General features: G+C 36.6%; 1 protein-coding gene across 1 annotated transcript; it reads right to left on the minus strand.

The window, feature by feature from the left end:
- Positions 1–1,107: 1,107 nt before the first annotated feature.
- Positions 1,108–22,831, minus strand: LOC139697937 (regulator of telomere elongation helicase 1 homolog). The gene is made up of 14 exons (XM_071596798.1): positions 22,652–22,831; positions 22,359–22,575; positions 22,045–22,246; positions 21,707–21,929; positions 21,518–21,631; positions 20,674–21,114; positions 19,203–19,327; positions 14,757–14,963; positions 12,991–13,153; positions 11,508–11,627; positions 3,366–3,509; positions 2,974–3,222; positions 1,257–1,772; positions 1,108–1,113 (listed from the first exon to the last, which is right to left on the minus strand). Exons 1-14 carry the CDS (start codon positions 22,751–22,753, stop codon positions 1,108–1,110), a joined length of 2,829 nt encoding a protein of 942 aa, XP_071452899.1. The 5' UTR covers positions 22,754–22,831.
- Positions 22,832–26,200: the final 3,369 nt, after the last annotated feature.

Consider the following 26,200-nt stretch of genomic DNA (forward strand, 5'->3'; position numbering starts at 1 on the left):
TGTAGGCATTTATGAGGACTATAGAACAATAAATTTGATTTAACATGCAGCTAACATGGTACTATCGAGGATCATCAATGAAAGTATGAAGAAAAGGGGAAATAATCATGATAAAGTTCATTGGTTCAGGTTTTACTTCTATTAAAAATATTTTATCAGTGACTAGCTCTATGTTTACAATGCTTCTTCTCACCTTTTTGTTCAATACAACAGATATCCCTAACTGGCCCTCTTCCCCACTGCTGTACGAATGACTTTATAACTATCACTCCACTATTCCCTGCTATACTTCCATCTTCCCTTGAAGAGACCTAAAATATCTATGTTTTCTTTCTCCGTCTCCCACTTTATATTTTCCAATTTATCTGCCCTCAACACCGACCTCACATTTTCAAGTCCTTATTCTAACTAGTTTGGTCCTCTTCTGTATCCTCTGTCCAGCTGCTGCTGTTTTCCTTTGCAAGGTTTTCGAGACATGACGATGTTGAGAATGATATGAAATCTGGTTTTATAGAGAGAGGAAACTTGATTAATGAAGCCAGATGATTCGCTTCTGAGATGTGGGTGCACAAGAGGAGAGAGAATTGTTGGAAGAACTCTTAAGGAGGCAGGAAAGATGGATGAACAGCATTTTTATTGGCAAGGGAATGTTGAAGACTGTGATAGAGGGGAGAATTTCAGAAAAATGAGGAAGTGGCAGAAATATGATAGGGATGCTGGATGGAATAAAGGGAGGAAGGAAGTAAATGGGGATGAAGAGGGGCTCATTATAGAGTAGAATGTTAGGTTTTATCATGAAAAGCAAGGCTTGGAAAAGTTTTAGGGTAGTCAGAGTCCATTCAAAACCTACCTTAAATTATGAACTCCCAAATAATAATCATAATATATTAAAGTAAATAAACCCTAGTTAAATATAAAGTAAGTATGGGAGGTCTGGAAAAATTAATTCAAAATTAAATGAGAGTCAAATGCAACATCCATGCAAAAACGGGAAGAGGAAGAAGACCCTGATAAAATAACAACATGAAGGAAAGGAAAAGAGGACTTATATATGCAACTTTAGATGCATTAAAGTTTCAGTGATTACAATGAGAATTTTTTCCCTAATCACTGCTGCAAGAGTCAAAGTAAATATTAAAACCAATATTAGAAATATGAGCACTAACTAAAACACCAAATGACAGCTCTTCAAACATCAGCCAGTAATGTTTTACTACTCGTATACATGCAAAGTGATTTAAACATCAAATTCTTACCTGCTTCAAATAGGTTGCAATTTCTGCTGCTTTCCCATTTCTTGGCTCTTTTTTATCTTTTTCTCCCAATTTAGCTTTATCACTAGAATTCACTTTCTTCTCATTACTTTTTGTGTCTCTGGAAAGGGTATCTTCTGATGGTTCACTCAGGTTAAAATTTAATGGGACAATTTTTAGTTTTTTCCTCACTTGTTGACTAGTGTTCTGGGTATCACATTTTGTCGGTCTTTTAGCACTGGGAGTTTCAACTGCAGCATTAAAATCTATCGCTGTTGATGAACTTTCAAGGGCAGTGAAAAAACAAGAGTTTTGCTTTGTCTTACTTTGTCCTTGGGCACTGGAAGTACTAGGAGCATAATCTTCCGGTGACCAACTAGAGATAGTTTGAGTGGGTACTTCATTTTCCTTTGCGAGTGCTGCACTTCCTGGAATCACTTTCGAAGTCGTGTAGCCAAACGACGCTCCAGCAGCACAAAGAGGTTGTTGTTTATGCTGTCGTACAACTTTACTGGGACACTGAAAGCAGACACATCTGATTATTCTTCTAATTGCATTAAAAATGCGCTCATGGAATAGGAAAAAAATATCAGTATCTCAGGAGATGCAATGAATATGAATTGCACCGCACATAACAATCCACATTTAAAATCAATACAGCTAGTATAATTCTTTAATCAATAAAGAAATACGATGCAATATCTACAAATTACTACCCACTGCCAATATGATTCATCTTTATGCAATTGCAGAGCTTTCATGTACTGAGCACAGCTTTCATTTCCCTTTCTATTAGACCCAATTGGAAAATGTGCCGTTTAGCAGAAAGGTGTTGTCTAAGTTATCACCAACCATTATTAACAGAATGAAGTATTTCCATGAGTGCATGGGTTTTACTAAAGCTATATAAAAAGTTATCTAGAGCCATAAGACAATTTTCACAAACCAGCACCTTGGAAAATAACAGCTAATGGCAAATCAAATGTTTACACCATCAATTGAAAAATTAATAACAGGAAAACACACTTTTTGCATGTCAAGCAAAAAACAATGTGAGGTCAGTGTAAATCAGTTACAGGCATGGCATGACCAATGAATGATTAAATTGGACAAATATTCTCTCACTACTACTTAAAGGAAATTCATTATTTTTTTTCTTTCATTAACCATTGTGCACATTGTGGATAGTATTATGATTTCACTTGAATAATTTCAGAAAAACCAGGGTAGAGCATATGAAAAAGACAATAAGCTACAATCAACATTTTTTAGAAGCAGGCTGAGTATTGCAGTATGCTAAGTTGGTGAATAGTAGGAAAATGAAAAGTATAATGTCTTTTATTTAAAATGTAGACATTCTAACTTCTGTACACAATTGATTCCAGGGAGTTCATGAACGAAGAGAGGGGAGATTCCTTCCACTAAAAGCATCACTTCAGGAAAATGGGAGTGGTGAAATTAAACATTGGAATGCTTAAAAATGAAGGGATCTTTACATATGGACATAAGAAAATGTTCAAATTTGTTTAGTCATAACATGGGTATTTCTTTTAAATGACGTTAATGTTATAGGAAAATTATCACAATTTACATTTAAACATATTGATTTGCAAAAACTTAACAAATTTTTCAATCAAGTTTGTTTCAGGCTAATGAATAGAAGCATAATTCTGTTCATATTTCTTCTATCTGTTCTTGTATATAAAATATTCTCACTTACAAGTTGTTCAGCCTGTCGGAAGAAATCACGAACACCTTTCATGACCTCCCCAAAATTTGAGTAAGCCTTGAAATGAGGTTGAAGCCATGCTGACAGCTCTCGCTTGAAAGAGGGTGAGTCAAAGCGCTTGTCGCAAAGAAGAATGGCACCATAGTCCGATGAGTGGCGTATAACACGCCCCACAGCCTGGTTCACTGCTCTAGAGGCCTCAAGGTTGTACCAATCCTGGCCCGTCTGACACATCGACCTCTGATGATTATCAGCATTATTCAAGTTAACAAATGAAATGAGAGCGTCAATGGTGTAAGATCTTACATCAGAATATTTTGGGTAAATAAATGGTCAGCAAAAATTAAGTTATAAATGCAGATATTTTACAAATAAGTATCTACCTCCTCAGATTTCTTGCTGTTCCTATTTTCATCCAGGTAAGCTCTCTTGAGGACAACTCTTGGATCTTTGAATGGAGGAAATGGAAGCCCGGTCACCACCACACCCCTTCCATTATGATCAGCAAAATCCAATCCTTCGGACACCTACAACAAATGGGAACAAAATTTTCAAATTGGAAGAGATAACAAATTTTTTTCAAAGACAAAAACAGATCTCAGCAAGTTTTAACAATCATGACAGGTCAAATTACAGAATTAACTTTCAATAATCTGCAGGTTTCCATTTACCAAACAGAAGTTTTCTGCTTTCAGCAAATATGGTTTTTTCCATATTAGGGACTTCCCCTGAGGTTGAAAATATATACTTATGCCCACCAGACGGTGAAATACACACCATGCTATGCTGGACCATATTATGAACCACGACAGACCAGAAGACATACCACACTGAACCATGTGCTCAAACTTATGTATATTTTTTTATTGGCCATTCAAGCTGCCTAGTAGTCAACATTAAAATGCCATGAAGTAGATATATTACATAAATTCTATAAGGGGCAGTCAAATGAAAACTGAACACCCTCTACCACGTGATGTGATCATGGAATGGTTTTGAACTGCAGGTCCAAACAAGACCATTATGGACCGTGAGTTTTCGCTAAGCAGTTCTCCTACCACAGCAATGGTAGTATCGATACATAACAACAGTGTTGCCACTTTTCGTGCAGTCTGTGTGTTATGGCAGATTTGGTTTTCATTTGACCACCCCTCATACATAATTCTGTGGCAGAGAGTAATTACTGCTAGTTCTTTCTCTTGCAAAACAAGGTCATAGATAATGGGTGAATAAATACAGAGGAAACTCATACAATGAGCACACTTCATTCTAGGAACTTTCTCATAAAGCAAAATCTCTCATTTGGCGACACTATTTTTCCCATATAAATAAATGCAGATGCAGTAATGTTCCATGCAAAAAAATTAATTATGTACAAAGTGTACCTAAAGAAAATTATATAAACATTGATTAGGATTATGGATCACCATCATCTTTTTGTCTTTAGTGGATTGAACTAACCTGGAATGCAAACTCGATTTGTAAAAACAAAAAAGAATCAAAATAATTAGTTTATTAGTTATGATATATTTCTAATTCCATTTTTACAAGAAAGCTTTCTGGAGACATTTGATTTTGCTGACCCTTCAATTTTTGTTAAAATGCAACTCAGCATTATCACTAAATAAATTTCAAGCACAAATTTCTACTGCCTTATTAGGACGATGCTTCATACCCATGGTACGATTCAACCGTTTCCCATTACTTCCACATCAAATCTAGCCTGCTCTTTTGGACTTGACACTTCTTGAAGGCTAGTGGAGTTTCTGAACGGTAAACAAAAGCAGGGGTTTAATTTCCAAATTGCTGCTTGCATTGGCACAAAACAGCAGCATGAGATGGTTTTTCATAGGCTTGTGATCTTTCATTCTCCTTTGCTGCCGTGTGTACATATGTAAGTTTGCTTTGGCATCTTCTTCCAGAAGAGACACGTCTCATCACCATTAAAATCCTTTTGTACAGGTAACCTTCAGAACCTATGAGCTTCTTGAAGTCATTGATGAAGTTCTTTGCCCTCTTTGACTTAGACTTCCTCCTGCTTGGAGGCATGGTGAGCCTCACAACACTTTGGATATCCGTTCCTCTCTTAAAATTCTTCAATCACACATGGCTTCCTTTAAATACTTTTTTAGCCATTGCTGATCCTGGCATCTTCTTAATGAGGTCGGCAAAATCACTTTCAACTTCTCACAAATGATATCCTTGTTAATAGAGCCGCATTGCAATTGCTTTTCGTTTACCTGAATGAGAAACAATCTTTCAACATCATTGAGAACATGTAACCGCTGCGTAGATATCCTTGTCACTACCTTTTAAGCATCTATCTCCTTAATTTTGTCCTTGTTATTGAGGATAGTGCAAATCGTTGATGCCAACCAATTGTTGATGTGCAGACTAGATCAGCTGCACACACACCTTATTCTCAGTTTTCAATTATTTTACTTTTCATTTCAGTTATTTTTATTCTCTTACGGCTGCATTCTTGTGACTTTTTCTTTGCGGACATTTTTAAAACTATGCCCAAAATATTATTAAACTTTGTACAAAAACATCACAAATAATATTTCTGCGCACAAGTTTAGAAAAATATGTGATCACCAGTAGCACTAAGATGCCGCTGGAATAAGAACTAAACATAAACTGAAGTAGAAGGCTTGCAATCATTTCATGGATTCCCCTTTCCTCATCACTCATTACGTGAAAATTTGCTCATTGAGTTAAGTAATTTTTGGGCATAATATTTTTGCTCATTATGTGAATTACTAACAATGTAAGGTGCTAGTTAATCGAGATTATACTGTATTACATATACCAACATGGAAGATTTCGGAGAATTCCATCACATCAATTAAGAAATGGATAGATACGGAGAAAAGATCAGAAAATATTTTTGAATAATTTCTGAATAGTTCGATGAAATTCTAAGCATGAAGAGACATAAAATACATAAACTTGACATGAACTAGCTTACAGCAATAATGACAGGGGAAAGGCTTGCAATATGATTAAGGCAGGTTCTCAATCGACATTGATCATTATTCACATTTTAACCTTAATAGCATCTTTAATTTTATAAGCCCATATGATTTCTATGGGTCCGTCCATGAACTGAATGAGAACAATCACAAGCCAGGACATTGTACCATGACTAGCATTGTCACTCTTTATTTTTCCAGGCTCAAATAATTCCTTGGCTTTCACAACCATCTTAAACAATGCATCAGCTCTTCATTTAGAATGATTATGGTACTATTTTTGTGAAAATAGTAACCGCTTCATCAGGCCCTTGAGCTTCCAAAGACAATTTTTCCACTGGACTCTCCTTCAAGTTGGCTTTTTTCTTCAGGTCCTTTGGTTTCATTGGTTACTCCAATTTGTTGGTATTTCCTCCAGTTACCTTTTCTTGGGGAGTGGCAATGTTACTAGAGGTTTTAACGTTTTCAAATGTTGCACTGTGAACAGAAACTGAAACTTATTAATGTTTTTTTATGGTTCCTTGCCACAGGAGATACATTTTAAACCATAGCATTCAGTTTTTGAGTTAGCACTTCAACAGTGTCAAGTACTGTAACAGATATGTGCAAAGCTTAATGGAAAAATCTCCATCCAATAGTATGTCACAGATGAATGAAAAGATGTGACAGGCAGTTGAAGAGAAATTGAGCCTGAGATGGAACTTTACCAAACGCATACATGTTTTTTTTTTATATGGCAAGCATGTAAATATATCCAAGCACCTGCTAATTCAGGTTAAAATAATTTAACTATTCAGAAGTTTTCAGTGATCTTACTAGCCCTGGATGATGACAAATATAAATCCACAGCTACTCACAAAGGTTCACATGGACATAATATTGATAGGGGTCTTTTTTTGGAAGGGAAGTTAGGAAAGACATTCAAAACTAAATTGGCTGACATGCCACTAGCTGAAATTCTTCTAGATGTGGTGTCACCCTGTGTAATTGCTGGAGATAAAGCATTTCCTTTAAAAATACTTGGTGCAACCATTTTTTTAAAGTCATAAAACTAAAGTTGAAAAAATATTTCAAGACGGGAGGTTGAAAAAGCAAATGTTATTTTGAATCAACTGGAAGTGTTTCCAGAGACCTCTACAATACTGAGTTGAATTAGTGGATGGCATCATTTAAACAACATGAGTACCTCATAATTTTTTGAGAAATCATTGAGAGGCAGAAAAAGCACAGGGAAGCAGTCAAGTGTTGTAATAGATTGGTGCACCAAAGGTGTAAACTGAATTCCTCAAGGAATACTATTAATACCAGAGAAGTTGGAAAATTATTTTCATTAGAAGAGGTCAGAGTATCTTGGTAAATAGCACAAATAAACTGACAAAATCTTTTCAAAAAATATCTAAACAATCTTCTTTTATTTACTTGTAATAATTTCGTGCTATCCTTTGAGGTTTCTGCAGAAATGAAATACTAACTATTTGTAATTTCTGTGGTGAAAAAAATCTGATGGAATGCAGAGGGTTAGGGATAATTATAATTATTCACTATTTTTGAGTGGTTTGAAATATAGAGAGGACACTTTAATGCCTGATTTATTCTATTTGAACAGGATACTTCTGCTAATTTTATATTTCCAGAATTTAAGTGTTGCTTAAGTGGGAGGCTGTTTGATGACAGAAGAGGAGCCCTCAGACAACTGACCAATTTCTGGTTCAAATTAACACAGCATATGATATTAGAGATGTTGGTAATGGCACAAAGGAGAGGGTACAGGGAAGTTTTTGATTACATGCAGTAAGTACAAGTGTTTACGTATGGGCGAAAAGAATTTGGTATTAATTATAAAATGATTCAAGACGATTAACAGGATTGTGAAAGAAATGCAGTTTTATTGTGTAGAGCAGGAGGCTACTTAAATTTCAATATAATAAAAGTCTTTCGCCAAATCTTGGCCAAAATTTTTAATTTTATCAATTTGTAGTAGTTAACTAGCTCCTCACGTACGGATGGGATGCAACAAAATTATACGTGACAAATTCTAGCCGTGGATTACCAATTATTTGAATTTTTAGTAAATCACAAAATCATTCAATTTCACAAGTGTTTATATATATTAGGTAATCTACTGGTTAAGGTAGGTTTTTGGATGAACGTAATTACTAATTAAATAATTTGTGACCCCTAGCAAAACACAACATCCTACTTTACATCAGGTCCCTCTTCAGCTCTGAGTACTTTCTTCCTCCCTTCATCCCGTCCACCATCCCTATCCTGATCCTTCCCTTTCCTTGTTTGCCTAACATTCTCCCCTCAATTACAGTCTTCAACATCCCGCTGCCGGTCAATACCTGCTTCAGCCACTTTTCCTGCCTCCATAGGATTGCTCCCAACAAACCCCTCTCTTCGCCCACCATACCAAGTACTTCCTCGTTTGTTTTCTTCTCTGTCCATTTCACCTTCTCCATTCTTCTCCACACCCACATTTCAAAAGCCTCCAATCTACGTCCATCCTCCTGCTTCAATGACCACGTTTCCACACCGTACATAGCTACGCTCCATATCAAAGTTTTTACGAGTCTTTTCTTAACATCCTTACTCAAAGTCCCTGTCATCAACTCCCTCCTCCTTGTGAAAGCCTCTTTGCCTCGCGCAATTCTTCTCCTTACGTCCCTACTACTTTGACCTTGTTGGACCAAAACACTACTGAGATACATAAACTGTTCTACCTGCTCTAGTTTTTGCCCTCCTATTTTAATGTTAAGCTTGGCCTTTTTCTTTCTAGAAAATCGCATAACCTTTGTTTTATCAATATTGATTCTCATCCCATACCTGTCGCACTGAATTTCCAATTTACTAAGCAATGCTTGCAGCCCCTTGGCTGACTGACAAACTAAAGCTTGATCATCAGCAAACCTAACTGATTTTACAAATTCCCCGCCCACTTTCATTCCTACCTCCAATTCTTCCCATGCCTCTTTAATCATTTCCTGTGCATACAGGTTGAACAGCAACGGTGATAATGGACAACCCTGCCTTACAACTCTTTCTAACACTGCCCCACCGGACTCCCCGTCCCCCACTCGCACCTGAGCAGTCTGAGACATGTACCGGTTGCGGATTAGCCTCCTTTCCCTCCAATATCGTCATTAGTTTTTCCCAATTCACTCTATCAAACGCTTTTTCGAAATCTACGAAACAGGCAAATACCTCCTGGTTGTGTTCTATATTCCTCTCGATTAATGATCTCATTACTGCAATGGCATCACGCGTACCTCTCCCCTTCCTAAACCCAAACTGATCATCCCCTAAGTAATCATTGGTCCTACTCTCTATCCTTTTGTTTAAAATCCTGAGAACAACTTTAGTTGCGTGGGATATCAAACTAATTGTCCTATAGTCCTCACATGACGTGGCCTTTACCTTTTTCGGAATAGGAACTAAAACTGATTTCACAAAGTCTTCCAGCCAGATCCCTTCCTCATAAATACTACGGGTCAGCCCAAAAAATTGTTTATAACAGTAGTTAAATTATGGATAAGCTGCTGGGCTAAATTACATAAATGAATTTAAGTTTTTTCAGTTTAAAGATTGTGACCATTGATTGGCTTAAAATTCATATTCATGCATTGAATCCTTCTTTCATTCATATGTGTGTGTGGAGTCATCTCGGCCATGTTACATTATATAATTCTCTGCAAGGAATTTTTGAAGAATAATAACAGATCAACCACTTATCCCTATTTTTCATAATTAAAATGAAACAGATAGACACATGGTCTTATAAAAGACTAAATCAACTTCCAAAGAAACTGCGGGAGATGTCACAACAGTAACTTTTAACGGAGTCATCCGCTAATGTGCATTTCAATGCAACAATTTCAGAGATTAAAAATCATTCACCTTGACTGGGATTCGAACCCAGATCCCTCAATATCCGGTCGAGTGCTTTAGCCACTTAAGCTATCGAGGCGTCCTCTTAAACTCTGAAATTTTGGGGCTCGGAATGCCTGTGACATTGTATGTACAGTATTTCGTCACAACATCTAGTTCCTTTAAAAAGCCCCAAAATTTCAGAGCTTAAAGAGGACGCCTCGATAGCTTATGTGGCTAAAGCACTCGACCAGATATTGAGGGATCTGGGTTCGAATCCCAGTCAAGGTGAATGATTTTTAGTCTCTGAAATTGTTGCATTGGGACTAAATCAACTGTCTGACATTGAAATATGTACAGTCCTTGAAATTTATTTTATGGGAACAATTTGCAGTTACCAAAATAAATTATAAAAAATCAATTTGGAAAATGAAGATAAGTATGCTGAGGTGACACACGTTCAATGTTCCTGATTTATCATTAGGCAACTGAACTCATTGACATTGGCCTACTCATGAGTTACATTGTCATAACATAAATGACACTTAATTACAAGGACTGATGGATGTCAATATACACATAGATTCTTGAATTTGATTCATTCTTAAATGCATTAAAATGGAAGCAATCATAAGAAAGTAAAATAAGTATAATATCTTATATGGAATTGTAGATTTTCATGGCGTTCAGATGAAAGACTCTCCATTCTTGGGATGTCACCGCGTAGGTTGTTTTTCTGACAATGGCTTCACCCGTGTTTCAACGAGCGTCTTCGTCCTGAAGACGCTCGTTGAAACACGGGCGAAACTGTTGTCCGAAAAACAACCTACGCGGTGACATCCCGAGAATGGAGAGTCTTTCAAGTATAATATCCAATGATTAACAATAAAAAATTTAAAAAATATTTTCTTCTCACAATATGTTCTAGATCTGTGGCTATTTTCACCCAGGGCACGTCTTTTCTTACTGGAACCCTGAATTACGTACACCTTACATCATAGGGGCACAGATATTTCTTTACTATTTCTACTAGCCGCTCCATTTCATACACTGAAAATTCCCAATTCTTGCACCTTGAAAATACCATGGTGCATGCACCACAGAAAACACACAAAGAGAAATGCAAGAGGGATGATTATGTTCTGACGTGTCTTCCCATGTTGCAATGTCCATTTTGTGGCTAAGCATCCGGTTTGTGGTGCACAATGATATCCTCATTACTTCTTAAGGGCTCATGAGAGAAAGAGTAGTAGTAGCAGCATTTAGGGGAGGTGACCAACAGTTAAGGTCATTTGCACCATTAGGGATGGACAGGAAAGGATGAAGGGTGGAGAGAAACCTGGCATCGACATTAGCCTACTCTAGGCAAAAAGCACCAAGAGGTTTGCAGCTTAACGTCCCATCCATTGGACGGTGTACTCACTCAAAGTGCCCTCCACAAAGCACCCCAAATATGGATCGAGATACCTCTGAAAAATATTCGATGCCACTGGGATTTTAACCAGGGCCCTCTGGGTGGGAAGCCAGTACAATAGCCACCGCACCATCTTGATCCCAGAGAGAGAGAGAGAGATGCAAGGAAACAACCCAACACGTATCACATTGCATGGCCTTTGGGTATTGCATGGCATTAGGCTTTTGGGTTTAAGTTATAATGCAATGATGAAAATATCCACATCATACCTTCCCTCTGCACACCGCCATGAAACAGGCACCCCTGTACTCAGGATCCTTGATCTTGGCATAAAATTCATTCATTGCACTGTTCAGTCCATCCTTTCCTTGAGGTTCAACAAATATCGGCTGAAAAGTCAAATAAAAATGCATCATGTGCCAGTATAGACAATCTTAATTTTACTATGATTGTTACCCTGAAACCACAAACAGTAAGAAAAGAGGGTCAATTGGACTAAACAATTAACTAATGCATTCGGCTACTGCTATAATGCAGAACAAAGAAAGTATCCTAAATGACCTTTGCAAATAAAAAATCATCATTAAAAAATTTCACCAACTTGCGAAATCCCTATTATTACATGAGACAGGGCATAAATTCATGTGATTTAATGGGAGAAACAACCAATTTCATACTTACTATTTAATCCTCAAGTGACAATTGACTGAAGAGGACAAGAATAAATGGCTCATTAAGCAACTCAAAGATTGTGTATTATAATATAATCCTTAAGTGACAATTGACTGTAGAGGACAAGAATAAATGGCTCATTAAGCAACTCAAAGATTGTGTATTATAATAGTTCCATGATAAGTTGCTGTGTGAGACAATACCACTTTTTCATTAACTTTTCAGGTCCTACAGAGATAGCACAGGTCATTGAAAAAGCATATCAAGGAACTTTTATACAATGAGATACAGAAATTTGCTATTATCCTGGCAATATATGTTGGCGCCTCCCAAGCCAATCATCAATATTCATAATAAAACTCGCACAGAGCTACTTATTTGATAATTTTTCAACATAAAATTTATGGAAGTAGTATATTACTCGCTTGAAAGAGAATAAAACCATCTTACAATATAGGCAACGATGTTCAAACCAGATTTCTTTCAAATCTGGGTAAGTAGTCAGCCCAAGGCCTCATTTGGGATACAAAGAAAGAGAATACCTGTATATACTGTAAGAATGAATCACCTTTGAGAAAAATAACAGACAAAGTAGTAATTATCAATAACAGCTAAAATAAAGTGGAATTACAGTGAGAAATAAATAGGTTTTGAATAAACGAACCATTTGTGCTGAAGGAAAAAGAAGTTTTGGTATTGTGAATAAATTTCACAAACTTATGATATAGATCAATTAAGCTATTGCTTAGTTTTGATTTGAAAACTGTAAAAATAATTCATTTACTTATACATGCAAAAAAAATAGCAAGACTGAGTAGGTAAATGCATTGTTTTTTTAACTGGAATGCATAAGGAGCATACTGAGAGGTCAAAAAATATTACCTAAATTTTACAAGGGCTTGTAAAACATCAAACAGATGCCATTAAAAAAAAATAAAGAACTAATTTTCATGATTTGTACTTATTTATCAAACACATTTCTATTTTTGTTTTCTTTATTCGAATACACAGTGAAGTTTCAGGCAATTTTTTATGATCTAGTTCTATGGATGTATTTCTTTTTGCAATGTGATACTATACCTTTTTTTCTTGTATCCGACTCCATATGCCTGATTCTTGCCAATTGTCTCTACAAGAATTCATCATAGGATAGGATGGGAAAAATATTAAGAGTCCATCTGGAACAATCCTACTAAAATTCACAATGGTCTGTCCAAGTGATGAGATGTACCTGGGATCACTCCTAGAATGAGATACATAACATGTAAGAAAAGCTCTGCCTTTAATTACTACAACAAATTAGGTATAGGATGAACCATAAGGAGTCTTAATTTTGGAAAACTACTACTGCTGCTGCCTTTACCAACAATGTGTTACAATTGCCTTACAGCACTAGTCAAATAACTCATAATTCAAATAAAACTATTTATAAAAGGAATTCCCATATTATATATTACATGTGAATTGACAAAAGCCATTAGCTATGGATAATTGCTGCCTATATAGTCTGGATGGGCACCGTTGCCCATTATAACTGGTGCTGTCCAACGTATATGTGGAGGAAATGATTAAAGAGGCATGGAAAGAACTGGAGATAGGAATGAAAGTCTGAGCGGGATTCGTAAAATCAGTTAGATTTGCTGAAGACCAAGTTCCCAATTTATCAGTCAGCCTAGGGGTTGCAAGCATTGTTAAGTGAATAGGAAATTCATTGAAATAGATATGGGATGAGTTAATTTTTATAAATCAACGGTTATGCGATTTACCAGAAAGAAAAAGGATAAGCTAAACATTACAATAGGAGGGCAAAAACTAAAGCAGGTAGAACAGTTTACGTATCTCAGTAGTGTTTTGGACCAACAAGGTCAAAGTAGTAGGGACTTAAGGAGAAGAATTGCGCTAGGCAAAGAGGCCTTCACAAGGAGGAGGGAGTTGATGACGGGGTCGTTGAGTAAGGGTGTTAAGAAAAGACTCGTAAAAAATTTGATATGGAGTGTAGCTATGTACGGTGCGGAAACGTGGTCATTGAAACAGGAGGATAGACGTAGTCTGAAAGCTTTTGAAATGTGGGTGTGGAGAAGAATGGAGAAGGTGAAATGGACAGAGAAGGGCATATTGACCGGCAGTAGGATGTTGAAGACGGTAATAGAATGGAGAATGTTAGGCAAGCGAGGAAAGGGAAGGAACAGGATAGGGATGTTGGACGGGATGAAGGGAAGATGGAAGTACACCGAGATGAAGAGGGATTTGATGCACAGTAGGTTGCTGGATTGTGTTTCGTTAAGAGTCACAAAGTATTCTTTTGATAGTTGTGTCCATCCAAAACCAATCTTAACTGGTAGATTACTTAATAATAATTTCATGTTCCATATTGTAATAGCCATTGGATTTCTTTTCTTTTAATCTAGGATGGCCGTAGAGCTCCTATATTATCACTCTTTGGTAACCCTTTCAATGACACAAAATATTCATATCTTGCTGAGGAATATCAATTGTTAAAAATTATTATTCTTGTTAAAAAATAAACCACATCACTTAAGCATGAGATAATATTTCAAAATAAAAATTTCAGGTTATATATTTCCATAGGTGAAGAAGTGCAATTGCACTGCACCTGATTGAGAGGGGATCTGAATAGGAAAGGAAGGGAATGAAGAAGTGAAACAAATTGGCAAAATAAATCTAACACGTGACAATTAAGGATGACACAGCAGAATATACACTGAAGGAGGGGTAGAGAGGTGACCACATCTCACTCTGAAATTCAGACATAACTGTGTTCATTTGCTGGTGGAGAATTACAACCTGGGTCATTGGTTTGCTTACTATGGTATGTACGGACTTACCGCGTGGCATAAGATGAGCTCAATGAGAATCCATCTGGCCCATTCTTGACCACCCCCAACCACACCTGGAAGGGCTTGATGATGTGTGGATTTTCCAGGGTCACATTTACGGGAATACTGAGCTCAGAAATGAGGGGACGCAAGGGAGCCAACGTTCCACTCGTTAAGATGAGTGAGCGGACCTTATGTTCTATCAGTGACTGCATTCTGTAACAAGAATATTAACTCCATTCAATTCAAGAGAATATGATGGAATCTGAGGGAAGAAGCAACAACATGATGGAATATTAACAACATAGGCACATGCAATTAATATTTCCTTACTAACTACAGTGAATGAGCCTCAATAAGAACCTTGCTGGACAAATACCAGTAATAAGTTGATTGAAAATGAGCATTTTGTACGTAGCTGACATTATCACTGGACTGCCAGACAGAATTCACCATTGACGGCAGATATGGTGAATCACACTATTCTCAAGCTATTCTATCTGGCTGTATAAAGTGGCTAAGTGGTCACTTTCTCAAAGCATGACAATTGTTATTGAGATCATTCATGTATTCATAATTCATCATATTTTAGTACAGCTATGACTGTAGACAGGACAGTATTTTTAGCACTTTGCATCATTTAGAGCATCAAAAACATATTATTTTTGTAAATTTATGGTTATATAAGTGGGCCATTAGGTCTGAATAAATATGAATTGAGTGAATTAACAAAAAAACATGGATCCACTAATAGGCATGGGAATGAAATACTGCCATTAATGATATGCTACTAATTTCAAGTATATCAAATTGAGTTTACAGTCATGAACAAGTATTAGGCAATATTTTTTGCACATTAATATTATTAACAAATGTAATTAGCAAAAAACTAAATCTGACTTGGAAAATTGTCCCTAATACATATTAAGGTAGTTTTGGGTAGACTACAAGTTTGAAATTTTGTAGGATGGCCGGAATTGCAATAAGATTAACTAAAAAGATAAACAATTCCAGTAAGTCAGTTTTACCATGGAAAAAACTGTGGTCCCATATTGAAAACTATAAGAATTAAAATCAATGCATAATATTTTAACACATGAAAAAAAAGGAAATTGAATTTACCTACACTTACACCAACACCAGAGAGACTTGGACTGAAATATGGATGAAAGGTAATTTGTTTTACTTAGACTGATTATTTTTAATGTGATAGATGCAAATGGCAAGAATTGCATAAGTTTAACTGTCTTTTAATTTTGCTTTCAAAGTCTAGTCGGCATAAATTGATTCATCCACAAGAATTAATAATATTTATGCCACAGTAAGTTTTAAAATTTGTCTATATGCTACGATATGAGCAATTGCCACACCAACAACTGCATTGTTAGTTACCATTTAGGTTTAAGTGCACCCTTTTTACAGATCAGAATGAAGGGTCCATCAACAATATCAATTAAATTCATACTTCGTACCTTGGATTATAAATTAAGTTGACAATATAAACAGCACAGTTTCAGGTGTAACATGGTGAAAATCCTTCATAACGAAAGAAGACACTTTACTTTTCCACATTGAATTTTTTAATTACGACCAAGGTTTCACTACTGCGTAACATCTTCGGGTCCCTGAAGTCACCTGAAGATGCTATGATGTAACAAATCCTAGGTTGTAATGAAAAAATTCTAAGTGGAAAAGCAAACTGTCTTCTTTCATCATGAAGGATTTTCACCATGTTACACCTGAAACTGTGTCATTTATTTATTGCGCCAAGAACGCAACCAAGGCTAGTCTTTACCGGCAATTGACCGTCAAGCACCGAGTGGCAACCAGAAGATGTTACGCTGTAACGAAACCTAGGTCATAATGAAAACATTCTACGCGGAAAAGCAAAGTGTATTCTTTTTGATATATTTTTTTTAAGGTAATCTACTGGTTAAGGTAGGTTTTTGGATGGACACAACTACCAAACAAACATTTTATTATTCCTAACAAAACAAAAAAAAAATCCATCATCCTACTCTATATCAGGTCCCTCTTCATCTCTGAGTGCTTTCTTCCTCCCTTCATCCCGTCCAACATCCCTATCCTGTTCCTTCCCTTTCCTCGTTTGCCTAACATTCTCCCCTCAATTACAGTCTTCAACATCCCGCTACCGGTCAATACCCCCTTCATCCACTTTTCCTGCCTCCATAGGATTGCTCCCAACAAACCCCTCTCTTCGCCCACCATACCAAGTACTTCCTCGTTTGTTTTCTTCTCTGTCCATTTCACCTTCTCCATTCTTCTCCACACCCACATTTCAAAAGCCTCCGGTCTACGTCTATCCTCCTGCTTCAATGACCACGTTTCCGCGCCGCACATAGCCACGCACCATATCAAAGTTTTTATGAGTCTTTTCTTAACATCCTTACTCAACGTCCCTGTCATCAACTCCCTCCTCCTTGTGAAGGCCTCTTTGCCTAGCGCAATTCTTCTCCTTAAGTCCCTACTACTTTGACCTTGTTGGTCCAAAACACTTCCGAGATACGTAAACTGTTCTACCTGCTCTAGTTTTTGCCCTCCTTTTTTAATGCTTAGCTTAGCCTTTTTCTTTCTAGAAAATCGCATTACCTTTTTTTTATTAATATTGATTCTCATCCCATACCTGTCGCACTGAATTTCCAATTCACTCAGCAATGCTTGCAGCCCCTTGGCTGACTGGCAAACTAAAGCTTGGTCATCAGCAAACCTAACTGATTTTACCAATTCCCCGCCCACCTTCATTCCTACCTCCAGTTCTTCCCATGCCTCTTTAATCATTTCTTCTGCATACAGGTTGAACAGCAACGGTGATAATGGGCAACCCTGCCTTACCCCTCTTCCTAACACTGCCCAACCAGACTCCCCGTTCCCCACTCACACCCGAGCAGTCTGAGACATGTACAGGTTGCGGATTAGCCTCTTTTCCCTCCAATCTATTCCTATTTTCTGCAGAATACTCATTAGTTTTTCCCAATGCACTCTATCAAACGCTTTTTCGAAATCTACGAAACAGGCAAATACCTCCTGGTTCTGTTCCTGTATATTCCTGCCGATTAATAATCTCATTACTGAAATGGCATCACGTGTACCTCTCCCCTTCCTAAACCCAAACTGATCATCCCCTAAGTAATCATTTGCCCTACTCTCTATCCTTTTGTTTATGATCCTAAGAACAACTTTATCTGCGTGAGATATCAAACTTATTGTCCTATAGTCCTCACATAACGTGGCCTTTAGCTTTTTCGGAATAGGAACTAAAACTGATCTCACAAAGTCTTCCGGCCAGATTCCCTCCTCATAAATACTACGGATCAGCCCATATAGCCTCTTCCTCCCACACTTTCCTAAGCATTTTAAAAGTTCCGCAGGAATGTTATCCACCCCCACGGCCTTATTTAGTTTCATCTCCCTTAATGCCCTTTCTATCTCATTGTCTAGTATGCCTGGACCTAAGCTGTCTTCCTCCACGTCATTTTCTTTTTCAATGTCTAACTTTGTTGGTCTAAGCTCCTTACTATACAGTTCTTCTATATACTCCTTCCATCTCTCTTGGATCTTTCCTGCGTCAACTATTACCTTACCCGCCTCATCTCTAACTGTTAGCATAGCTCTTCCTTTCTTACTTCCCGATAACGATTTAACTTTGCTGTACAGCGCACCGATTTCACCCTTCCTCTGGAGACTCTCCATATCCTCGCACTGCGTCTTCCACCAGGCTTCTTTTGCTTTATTTGTTGCCCGCCTCAATTTATTGTTTAATTCTTTTTACTTCATTTTGCCTAACTCTGTATTTACATTCTTCCATTTTCGCCGCTCATCCATCTTTGTAATCATCTCATCCGTGATCCATGGTTTCCTAGTCCTTTTAGCGTTAACGGTTCCAATAGTGTCTTTTGCGGCTTTAGACAACCCTTTCTTGAAACTTTCCCATTTTTCTTCGATAGTACTTAGCTCTTTACCATCCTCCATGATTTTCCATGATTATTACATAATATTAAAACATAAAATTATAAGGGAACTAGGCAGCAGTTTTTTGCTTTAGTGGTTACCAGATATGCTGACAAGTATGACAAGTTCATTTAAAAAAATTATTGGCTTATGACTGAAAGAGATGATGAACTGATTATAACATTACATCCTAATTGTAAAAAAATGCAATCATCTCATTACCTTGTTATGATTACAAGCATATCTGAAAAAATAATTTAAATAATTATAAATCTAAAATAGGCTACTTTAAGGACTATTCTAATTTGCCATTAATTCTTAAAATTGAATATAGTTTACACAATAAAGATAATTCAATGCAGAATGAGATTACATAGCAATTAAATACCAAACACAAGCGAAAAGTATGACATCAGTCTAAGTCTTGCTCTAAATCACATTGCAAGTAATTCACAAAACTGATTATAACCTATTAGAACCACATACCCAAACCCAGGCGACAAACACCAGTAATTAATGACCCTCCCTGTGGACTTGACTGACAGGGTCTTCAGTGAACCCCAGGAGTCTGCCTTTTTCTTTTTTCTGGGATCCTCGACAGTTATATGTACCTATTTGAAAGCAGAGGAAGACAATGAAAAACTTTCATAACTAAGACTTCAATGCAAATTGCACATGTTTAATTCGTGGGAATCTGTAATTAATGCTTATGACTAAATTTCATTAGTGGTCAATAATAAGTACATTGAATGGAAATTTCTTTTTCTATAACTAAGCTTTGTTAAAAAAGTGATTAAATGATAAATACAGTCTATTTAATAAAAGTAAAGCAGTGCATGAAAGTCTCCCCTTATATTCACAATTAATAAGTGAATTATTTCCTTGATAATGTTCTATTATGTACATGCATCAGCTTAATTTAAATTTTTTTAAATCTATTATGCTCTAATCCCATTATGTTTCTAAATGGCCTAGTAAAGTAAACTCATTTTTAAACGGAAAAAAGAACTTAAGTCATGAATAAACCATTTACCTCCAAATCTATGACTTCTACATTTTACTTTGCATGGAATAATTATACATATTTTTTTGAGTCATGTTAGTTAGGGCTTATGAGTGTAAGTAGTGTGTAGTTCCAAGGTTTATCGAAAAATATCCAAAGTCAATAGACTAGAGCTAATAATAATTGAGAACATCATGAGCCAGAGAATAATCAGCCAAATTAATTACTTGCAAGAAAATAAGAAAGTCACTTGGCTAAAAAATTAAGCCACTTTGCGGAACCAAAATTATTTCCCAATAGCATTAGAAATTAAAATTTAAGAGACAGGCTGAAATGGGTGTTAAAATTGAAAGAAATTAGAGGATTTCAGAAAGGAAAACCCATACACACTACCAAAGATATGTCTAGAAATATATATATATATATAATTATGTAACTAACAAGAAAAGGCGTAGCCCATTCATTTCTTCATCACTATATTTGTCAATTATAAATTTTACACAGAGCAATTTTTAATGGAGGCATTAAATATAATACTCAAAGTGTTCTTACATTAGGGCCAATATGTTAGTGGCACACTGGTATATACATGAGCCACCATGTAGAAAAGCTCAGCTGAGCCAAGAATTGAACCAAGAGTCTTTCTTTCCATGGAAAATGCCTGGGTGCAATTCCCGGTTCAATTGAACTTTATTCTTTAGCAACCTAAGTTGCATTAACCTAAGTATTTAGTACCTGAGAATTCAGGATCTAAGACATAAATAATGGAGTTTGAAGTAAAGAATGTTAAAAGGACCGAATGTGTGATCAAAATTTAAATTCACAACAATTTATGTTTAGGTTTTATCCCCAAGAACAACGACCAAACAAAATTTCTCAAAACCAATTTCTCAACATCAACTTCACATGGCAGGGAGAATATTTAGCACATAATAAGAACAATAAAAAACATACCTTATAGCAGCGTTTAACACTCTCAATATGCTTTTCTGAATCCATTTCACGACTGAAGACAACTTTTAGCAAGTCTGAGAACATTTGCAAACCATTCCCACGTCTTTGGAAGGGAGCAGATCCACTGCCTCCTTCTGAAGCCATTGCAGATGTAGTCAGATACTGCACAATCTTCTCCAAAAGATCAAGGATAACATTTTTTTTCTCAATAGTAATTCCTACTTTACCCAGGAGATCAATCATGTAGCTGCCAGGGTGTGTTGCACTTTTATCTTCATCTTTAGCCCCTTCACGTACTTCTATGGAATCTATAGCATCTTCAAGTGTAAGAAATAAAGTTTTTAAAATGCATAATTCTTCCATTGTGAAGTCTTTTAATGTATCTTCCCCATTGAAGACTTGAGCACTCATCTGGGACAGATCACCGAAGTCTTTCATCACCTGAACAGAAAAAGAGCTCATTAAGAACAATTCAACTAAATCTGCTGTGTATACAACAATTATTTAGAGCCCTCATTAGCCACTATGATGTTTTATTGGACTTTCCAGAGGTTGAACAGAAGTCTTACAGAACATCTGTGGCTGAAATAGCAAATCTCAATAGACCTTTCAACAAGTGGAGGCATTACCAGCTCCACTTGATTAGCTCAAACCACAATAAAATCATTATCATTTAAAATTAAGATTTAACTGCAAAGATTAAAAATCAGAGTCAATACTGATGCAGAGCATAACCCATTAACCTAAGTTGGCAGCAACCCATATTAAGGGATTTCAGGAATGTAAGCTTTTTAAATATAATTCTCATTAAAAGTCATTTCGATTTATGAATAGTTATCATTACCTTAGTAACTTCATCTATGCACATCGCTACATCAGTACTCCTCAGTACCAAAGACGTAGATTCTTCACACATTTTTTCAATATTATGTGCTTCATCCAATATCACAATTTTTTTCTGAAATGGGAAAAAGGAAAATAACACTTTCTGCATTGAATGCATGCACAAAATAAACATACCATTGACAAATACCTCTAATTCAACGCCGTTTGCCTTCCGGGACTTGGGGTCTAATATATAATTGTAAGGCATGAATACAATATCAGCATTTTGTTTCAATTCTTTTGCAACATAATACGGGCAACATTGCAGTTTTCTCCCTGCTTTTACCAAATCTTCAATATCCATTGGACCGCTCTCTCGGAAAATCACATCTTCCTTCTTTGACTCGACATTGTTATAAAAGTGACAAGTTCTATGAGAGAATGTTTATACTTATTTTAGAATGGCCTCCAACACCTACTGGTTTCCACAATATAACTTATTACGAAAGTTTAAACCATCAAATACGAGGAAATAATTTTTAATACCTGGTGGAAACAAAGTGATGACACATGTGAACTTTACCAGCGTTGGTTGGCTCCTGCGAGACCTGAGGATGTATGCACATTTGATCTCGAGAGCCAAGTACCGCCGTCCTCACATGGGAATAAGCTGTTCGTTTCAACTCCTGTATGGCCTGTGTCAGTTGTGAGTGGGTTCGGGATGCATATATCACTTTAGGAGTACCCCCTATAACAAAACAGCACAGAGTTCCATTTATAAATTAATCTTATAATTCAAAATCCACACATTCACAACTGCAAGAATAGAACGGTTGACACGAGTAATGATTTCATCTCACCCCAAGCATACGGCTCTATTTTAATATTCCCTGAAGCAGATAGCCCACTTTTTACGTCTCTTAAATAAGCTTCTCCAGAAGGTAAATCACCATCCAAAATTCCGAGATTCTGAGCTTGTATTCTAGCTTTGGAGAGCATCATCCACCCTAAGGCTGAGCACAATAGGCTGAGTGTTTTTCCAGTTCCAGTCGGTGACTCCAATATCCCATTTTGTCCCTGTAAAAATGAAAGGTGAGAATGAATCCTTCGCAAACATTAAATAGTCTGATATACCGCAATCAAAAGATCTTACCTTTTGGAGGCATTCTATGACTTTTGACATGTATGCTACCTGGACATCATATGGCTGGAATGGAAAATTAACTGGAACTCCATTTATTATAACTTCCGGCATAACTAACTTTCAGGAAGTGACAACTTGACGGGAGAACTTAATATAAAAAATTAAAATAAACAACATTAATTCAGGACTCTTCTCCCGCGCTCAATTGTGGCAAAGGAAATGGAAAACAACTGCATAGCGAATATACCAGCAGCGGAGGTCCAATCGGTATACTTGAAAATAGGCGCGAATGCCATGGTGCGAACAATTGATTAACACTCTATGGTCTAAACTTACTCTGTTTAAATACTTATTAAACTAAATTTTATTTTTAATTGATTGATTTTTACTTATGTAACCATAGGTTGAATAACGAAGCCCTCCATAGGTTTGTCAATGATGTTTAGGCAGGACACGTTGGAAAAAGATTTTATCTTATTTAGCAAGAGAAAGGTTGGCGATCAAGCGTTGTATACTTTACGTTGAAAAATAATTTTCAGAGACAAATTAAAGCTAAAATTAACTCGGTTTTTCCATCAATTCCTAGAATTTTATGTCAAATGCAGCTATTTATTTAGATTTTTCGTTAGGGAGGGAGCCCTCGTTATATAGAGTTGCAATATGATAAGCTACGCAATATCTACCCAGAAGAGGAATTAATCCATATTTTTAAAGAATAAATTTATCTGAGCAACGATGAAGGAGTTTTTCATTACCTTCTTTCGCATTAAAGTAAATGTAAGCGAACTTTCTATTTGGAATTGTGATGAGTTGAAAATGAACCACTTCAATTGAAAAGTGGACGTGTGAATGTGTTAAACGTAAAACGAATTGGCTATTTCGTTTTTCCACGAGTAAATTTCCCCTGTAAAGAAGTTGACTTGAATTTTGCAGAATGATTCTTAGGGTATGTGATCCTTCTTTTGTCTTATATCCACAGTTGGAAAATTCCTCATTAATTATGATGATCGGTTTAAAGATAATTATAAAAGAGGTGTTTCTCTATTACAAAGCGGATCATCTGAAACATCAAATGTATGTATGTGGGCCAGACTCCAAAGAAAGTGTCAGGATGAAGGAACATATTAAATCCTTACATAATCGTCGCGATCCCATTTATCATATTTTTAGCCGAAGGTATTGCATATATGGTGGTAAACCTGGTATTTTATGAAATTTCGAAATTTTAAAGGAGTCAAAAAGTTTTATGATTTCGCTCTTTTGAATCCTTAATTCCTCGTCAACCGTCCATCGTCCCAATCCCACCAGGTTCATCTTCCACGGACTTAACGTGACCTTGCCCCATCCTTTGTTTTCTACTTACAATTGCTCTTCTGCCACTAGCTACTCTCCCCCCTCCCCACTTCCCTGCCATTACATAGGTACCCTATAAGTAAGTACGCCCGTGTATAAGATATATGCTTGCGAGAAATGATACATCCGTTCACTTGAAAATGGTGGGACTGCACGTTGAAACCGGGCGCTGAAATGCTCACGAATTATTTGCGGGTATATTCTCCGGAGTCGTTGGCATACAGGCCTGTAATTATCTGGATAACTGCATATAGGCACTGACCTTCAGGAGGAAGAAGTGGGGAGGGGGTGAAGAGGGCTCAAAGGTACCAGGGGGCAAATTTAGTCTGCTACTATGAAAAGTCAATAGCTCTCTACAACGCCGTCATGAATTTTTCTCTTTAGCAATGAACTAGGTACCTTGTTATCAGCTAATATTTTGTTTTCTCTCTTTACTCGGAGCATATTTTATATGCATAATACACTAAAGGCCCTACAAAGGTAAAATCAGTTCTTGGTGCAGTACTGCTGATCTCAAAAGATAGGCATTTCCAAGTTCTAATCCCTTAGTCAGGGGACTTTTTGTGAGCATTCCCTCGCGGATATCGCTGCAAGAGGATCAAAGGTACACAGCTCGTGGATATAGCCGCCGTAGTGGATGCGAATATGCACACAAAAATTACATCGCCTACAGTCTGATATTTAGCGAGCAAGATTGAGTACGACTGTGGGCTTAGGATAAATAAGCTGATGGTATTACTAAAATAACTACTCAGTACAATACACATAGATTTTAATCTAACAATCTTACTCATTCAACTCCATCACACATTCAAATTAGGCAGTAACTGCGATTTATACTTTGAATTGCATGATAATTTCAGAGGAATTTTATTGGTATTCAATTATTATGATGAAATTTAACAATATACCATGTGCATTGGATGCTTTTTGATGAAGATAAGGAAGCGGAATGAGATCCCTAGAATTTCTTCCCCATTCTACCAAGCAACGCCGAAGAAATTTTACAGATGGGCTTAAAAGAAACAATTCACAATGACTACAAATACTATCATTGCTACGAATTAATTTGGAAGATTATTAATAAATATTTGATAACATATGGAACGTAGTAATAGGAAAAAAATAAAATGAAAGCAGTTTATTGAACTTATTACAATAACATTGAATACAAATATTCGATCTCTATCTAAACAAATGGAGAAGTGACGCATCCTTCAGGTGTATATTTTCACTAATTAAATACTTTGCACAAGATTTTTCAGGGTCTAAGCACCAGAAGCATGGGGAAATTATTTCTTTTTTGTAATGAACCCACTCAAAATGTCTGGGCAGCTGGCGGGTTGTGGTCGCGTGCGAGGACCATTTATAACAAGCCTACTTGTGTGTGGAAGATGCCAACTTCTTTGATGATTAACGATTTGGTGCCGATGGGCACTCTGATTTTCCACTGCTGCCTTCGGTTTTTATAGCCCCTGGAGGCTCTTTGAAACATCTGCAGGCCTCCCGCCAGGGAGCACCCCCTATCCAATTGGCGTTTTGCTGTAACTTACTTTCCACATTGGCGTTCCCTGTATTGCCTATTGTAAAAGTTGTTTGCAGTTCGGGTCGGTGTTCATATAGTTTCAAATAAAAATACACTTTAATTCCAAATAGGGTCAAGTAAAATGCTATTAACAGCTACAGGAAGGCATGAGGATCCACTTGATTCTCTTTCCTACTGGCTTTGCAATAGCAAAATTATTTTTGCATGGAATTTGGAAGTGATGCATCATTTTAGTTCAATTACGGTAATACTTAAGTTCAATACGACCGTGAAATTAAATCTAATTAAATTTAATTGCGGTCATTAAAGAAAGGTAATTGCTGTTATTCTTCTCTCCAAAAGCTTTGAAAGATTTTCTTGCCGGAAGCACTCAATTTAATTCAATTCATGTAAAGATAAAAAAATAATGCGTATAGCACAAAAAGGCATAAAATAAATGAGAATTCCTATATTTTTAGGCTGCTGTAAAATAATGATCCTATGTTAATTATTTGATAAGTCTACCAGACTAAAAAAATCACAAAATAAATAATTACATTCAGTATACTATGAAAATACTACACACTAACTTCCATCCGTAGTTTTCAAGACGGTGACCCCCTAAATCCTGTCATCCCCTGATCACTGGCCGAAAACCTAGAGAATATACACCAATGATC

The sequence above is a fragment of the Hetaerina americana genome, unplaced genomic scaffold, assembly GCF_022747635.1.
Source record: "Hetaerina americana unplaced genomic scaffold, ioHetAmer1.1.p SCAF_8, whole genome shotgun sequence".
Taxonomy (NCBI): Eukaryota; Metazoa; Arthropoda; class Insecta; order Odonata; family Calopterygidae; genus Hetaerina; species Hetaerina americana.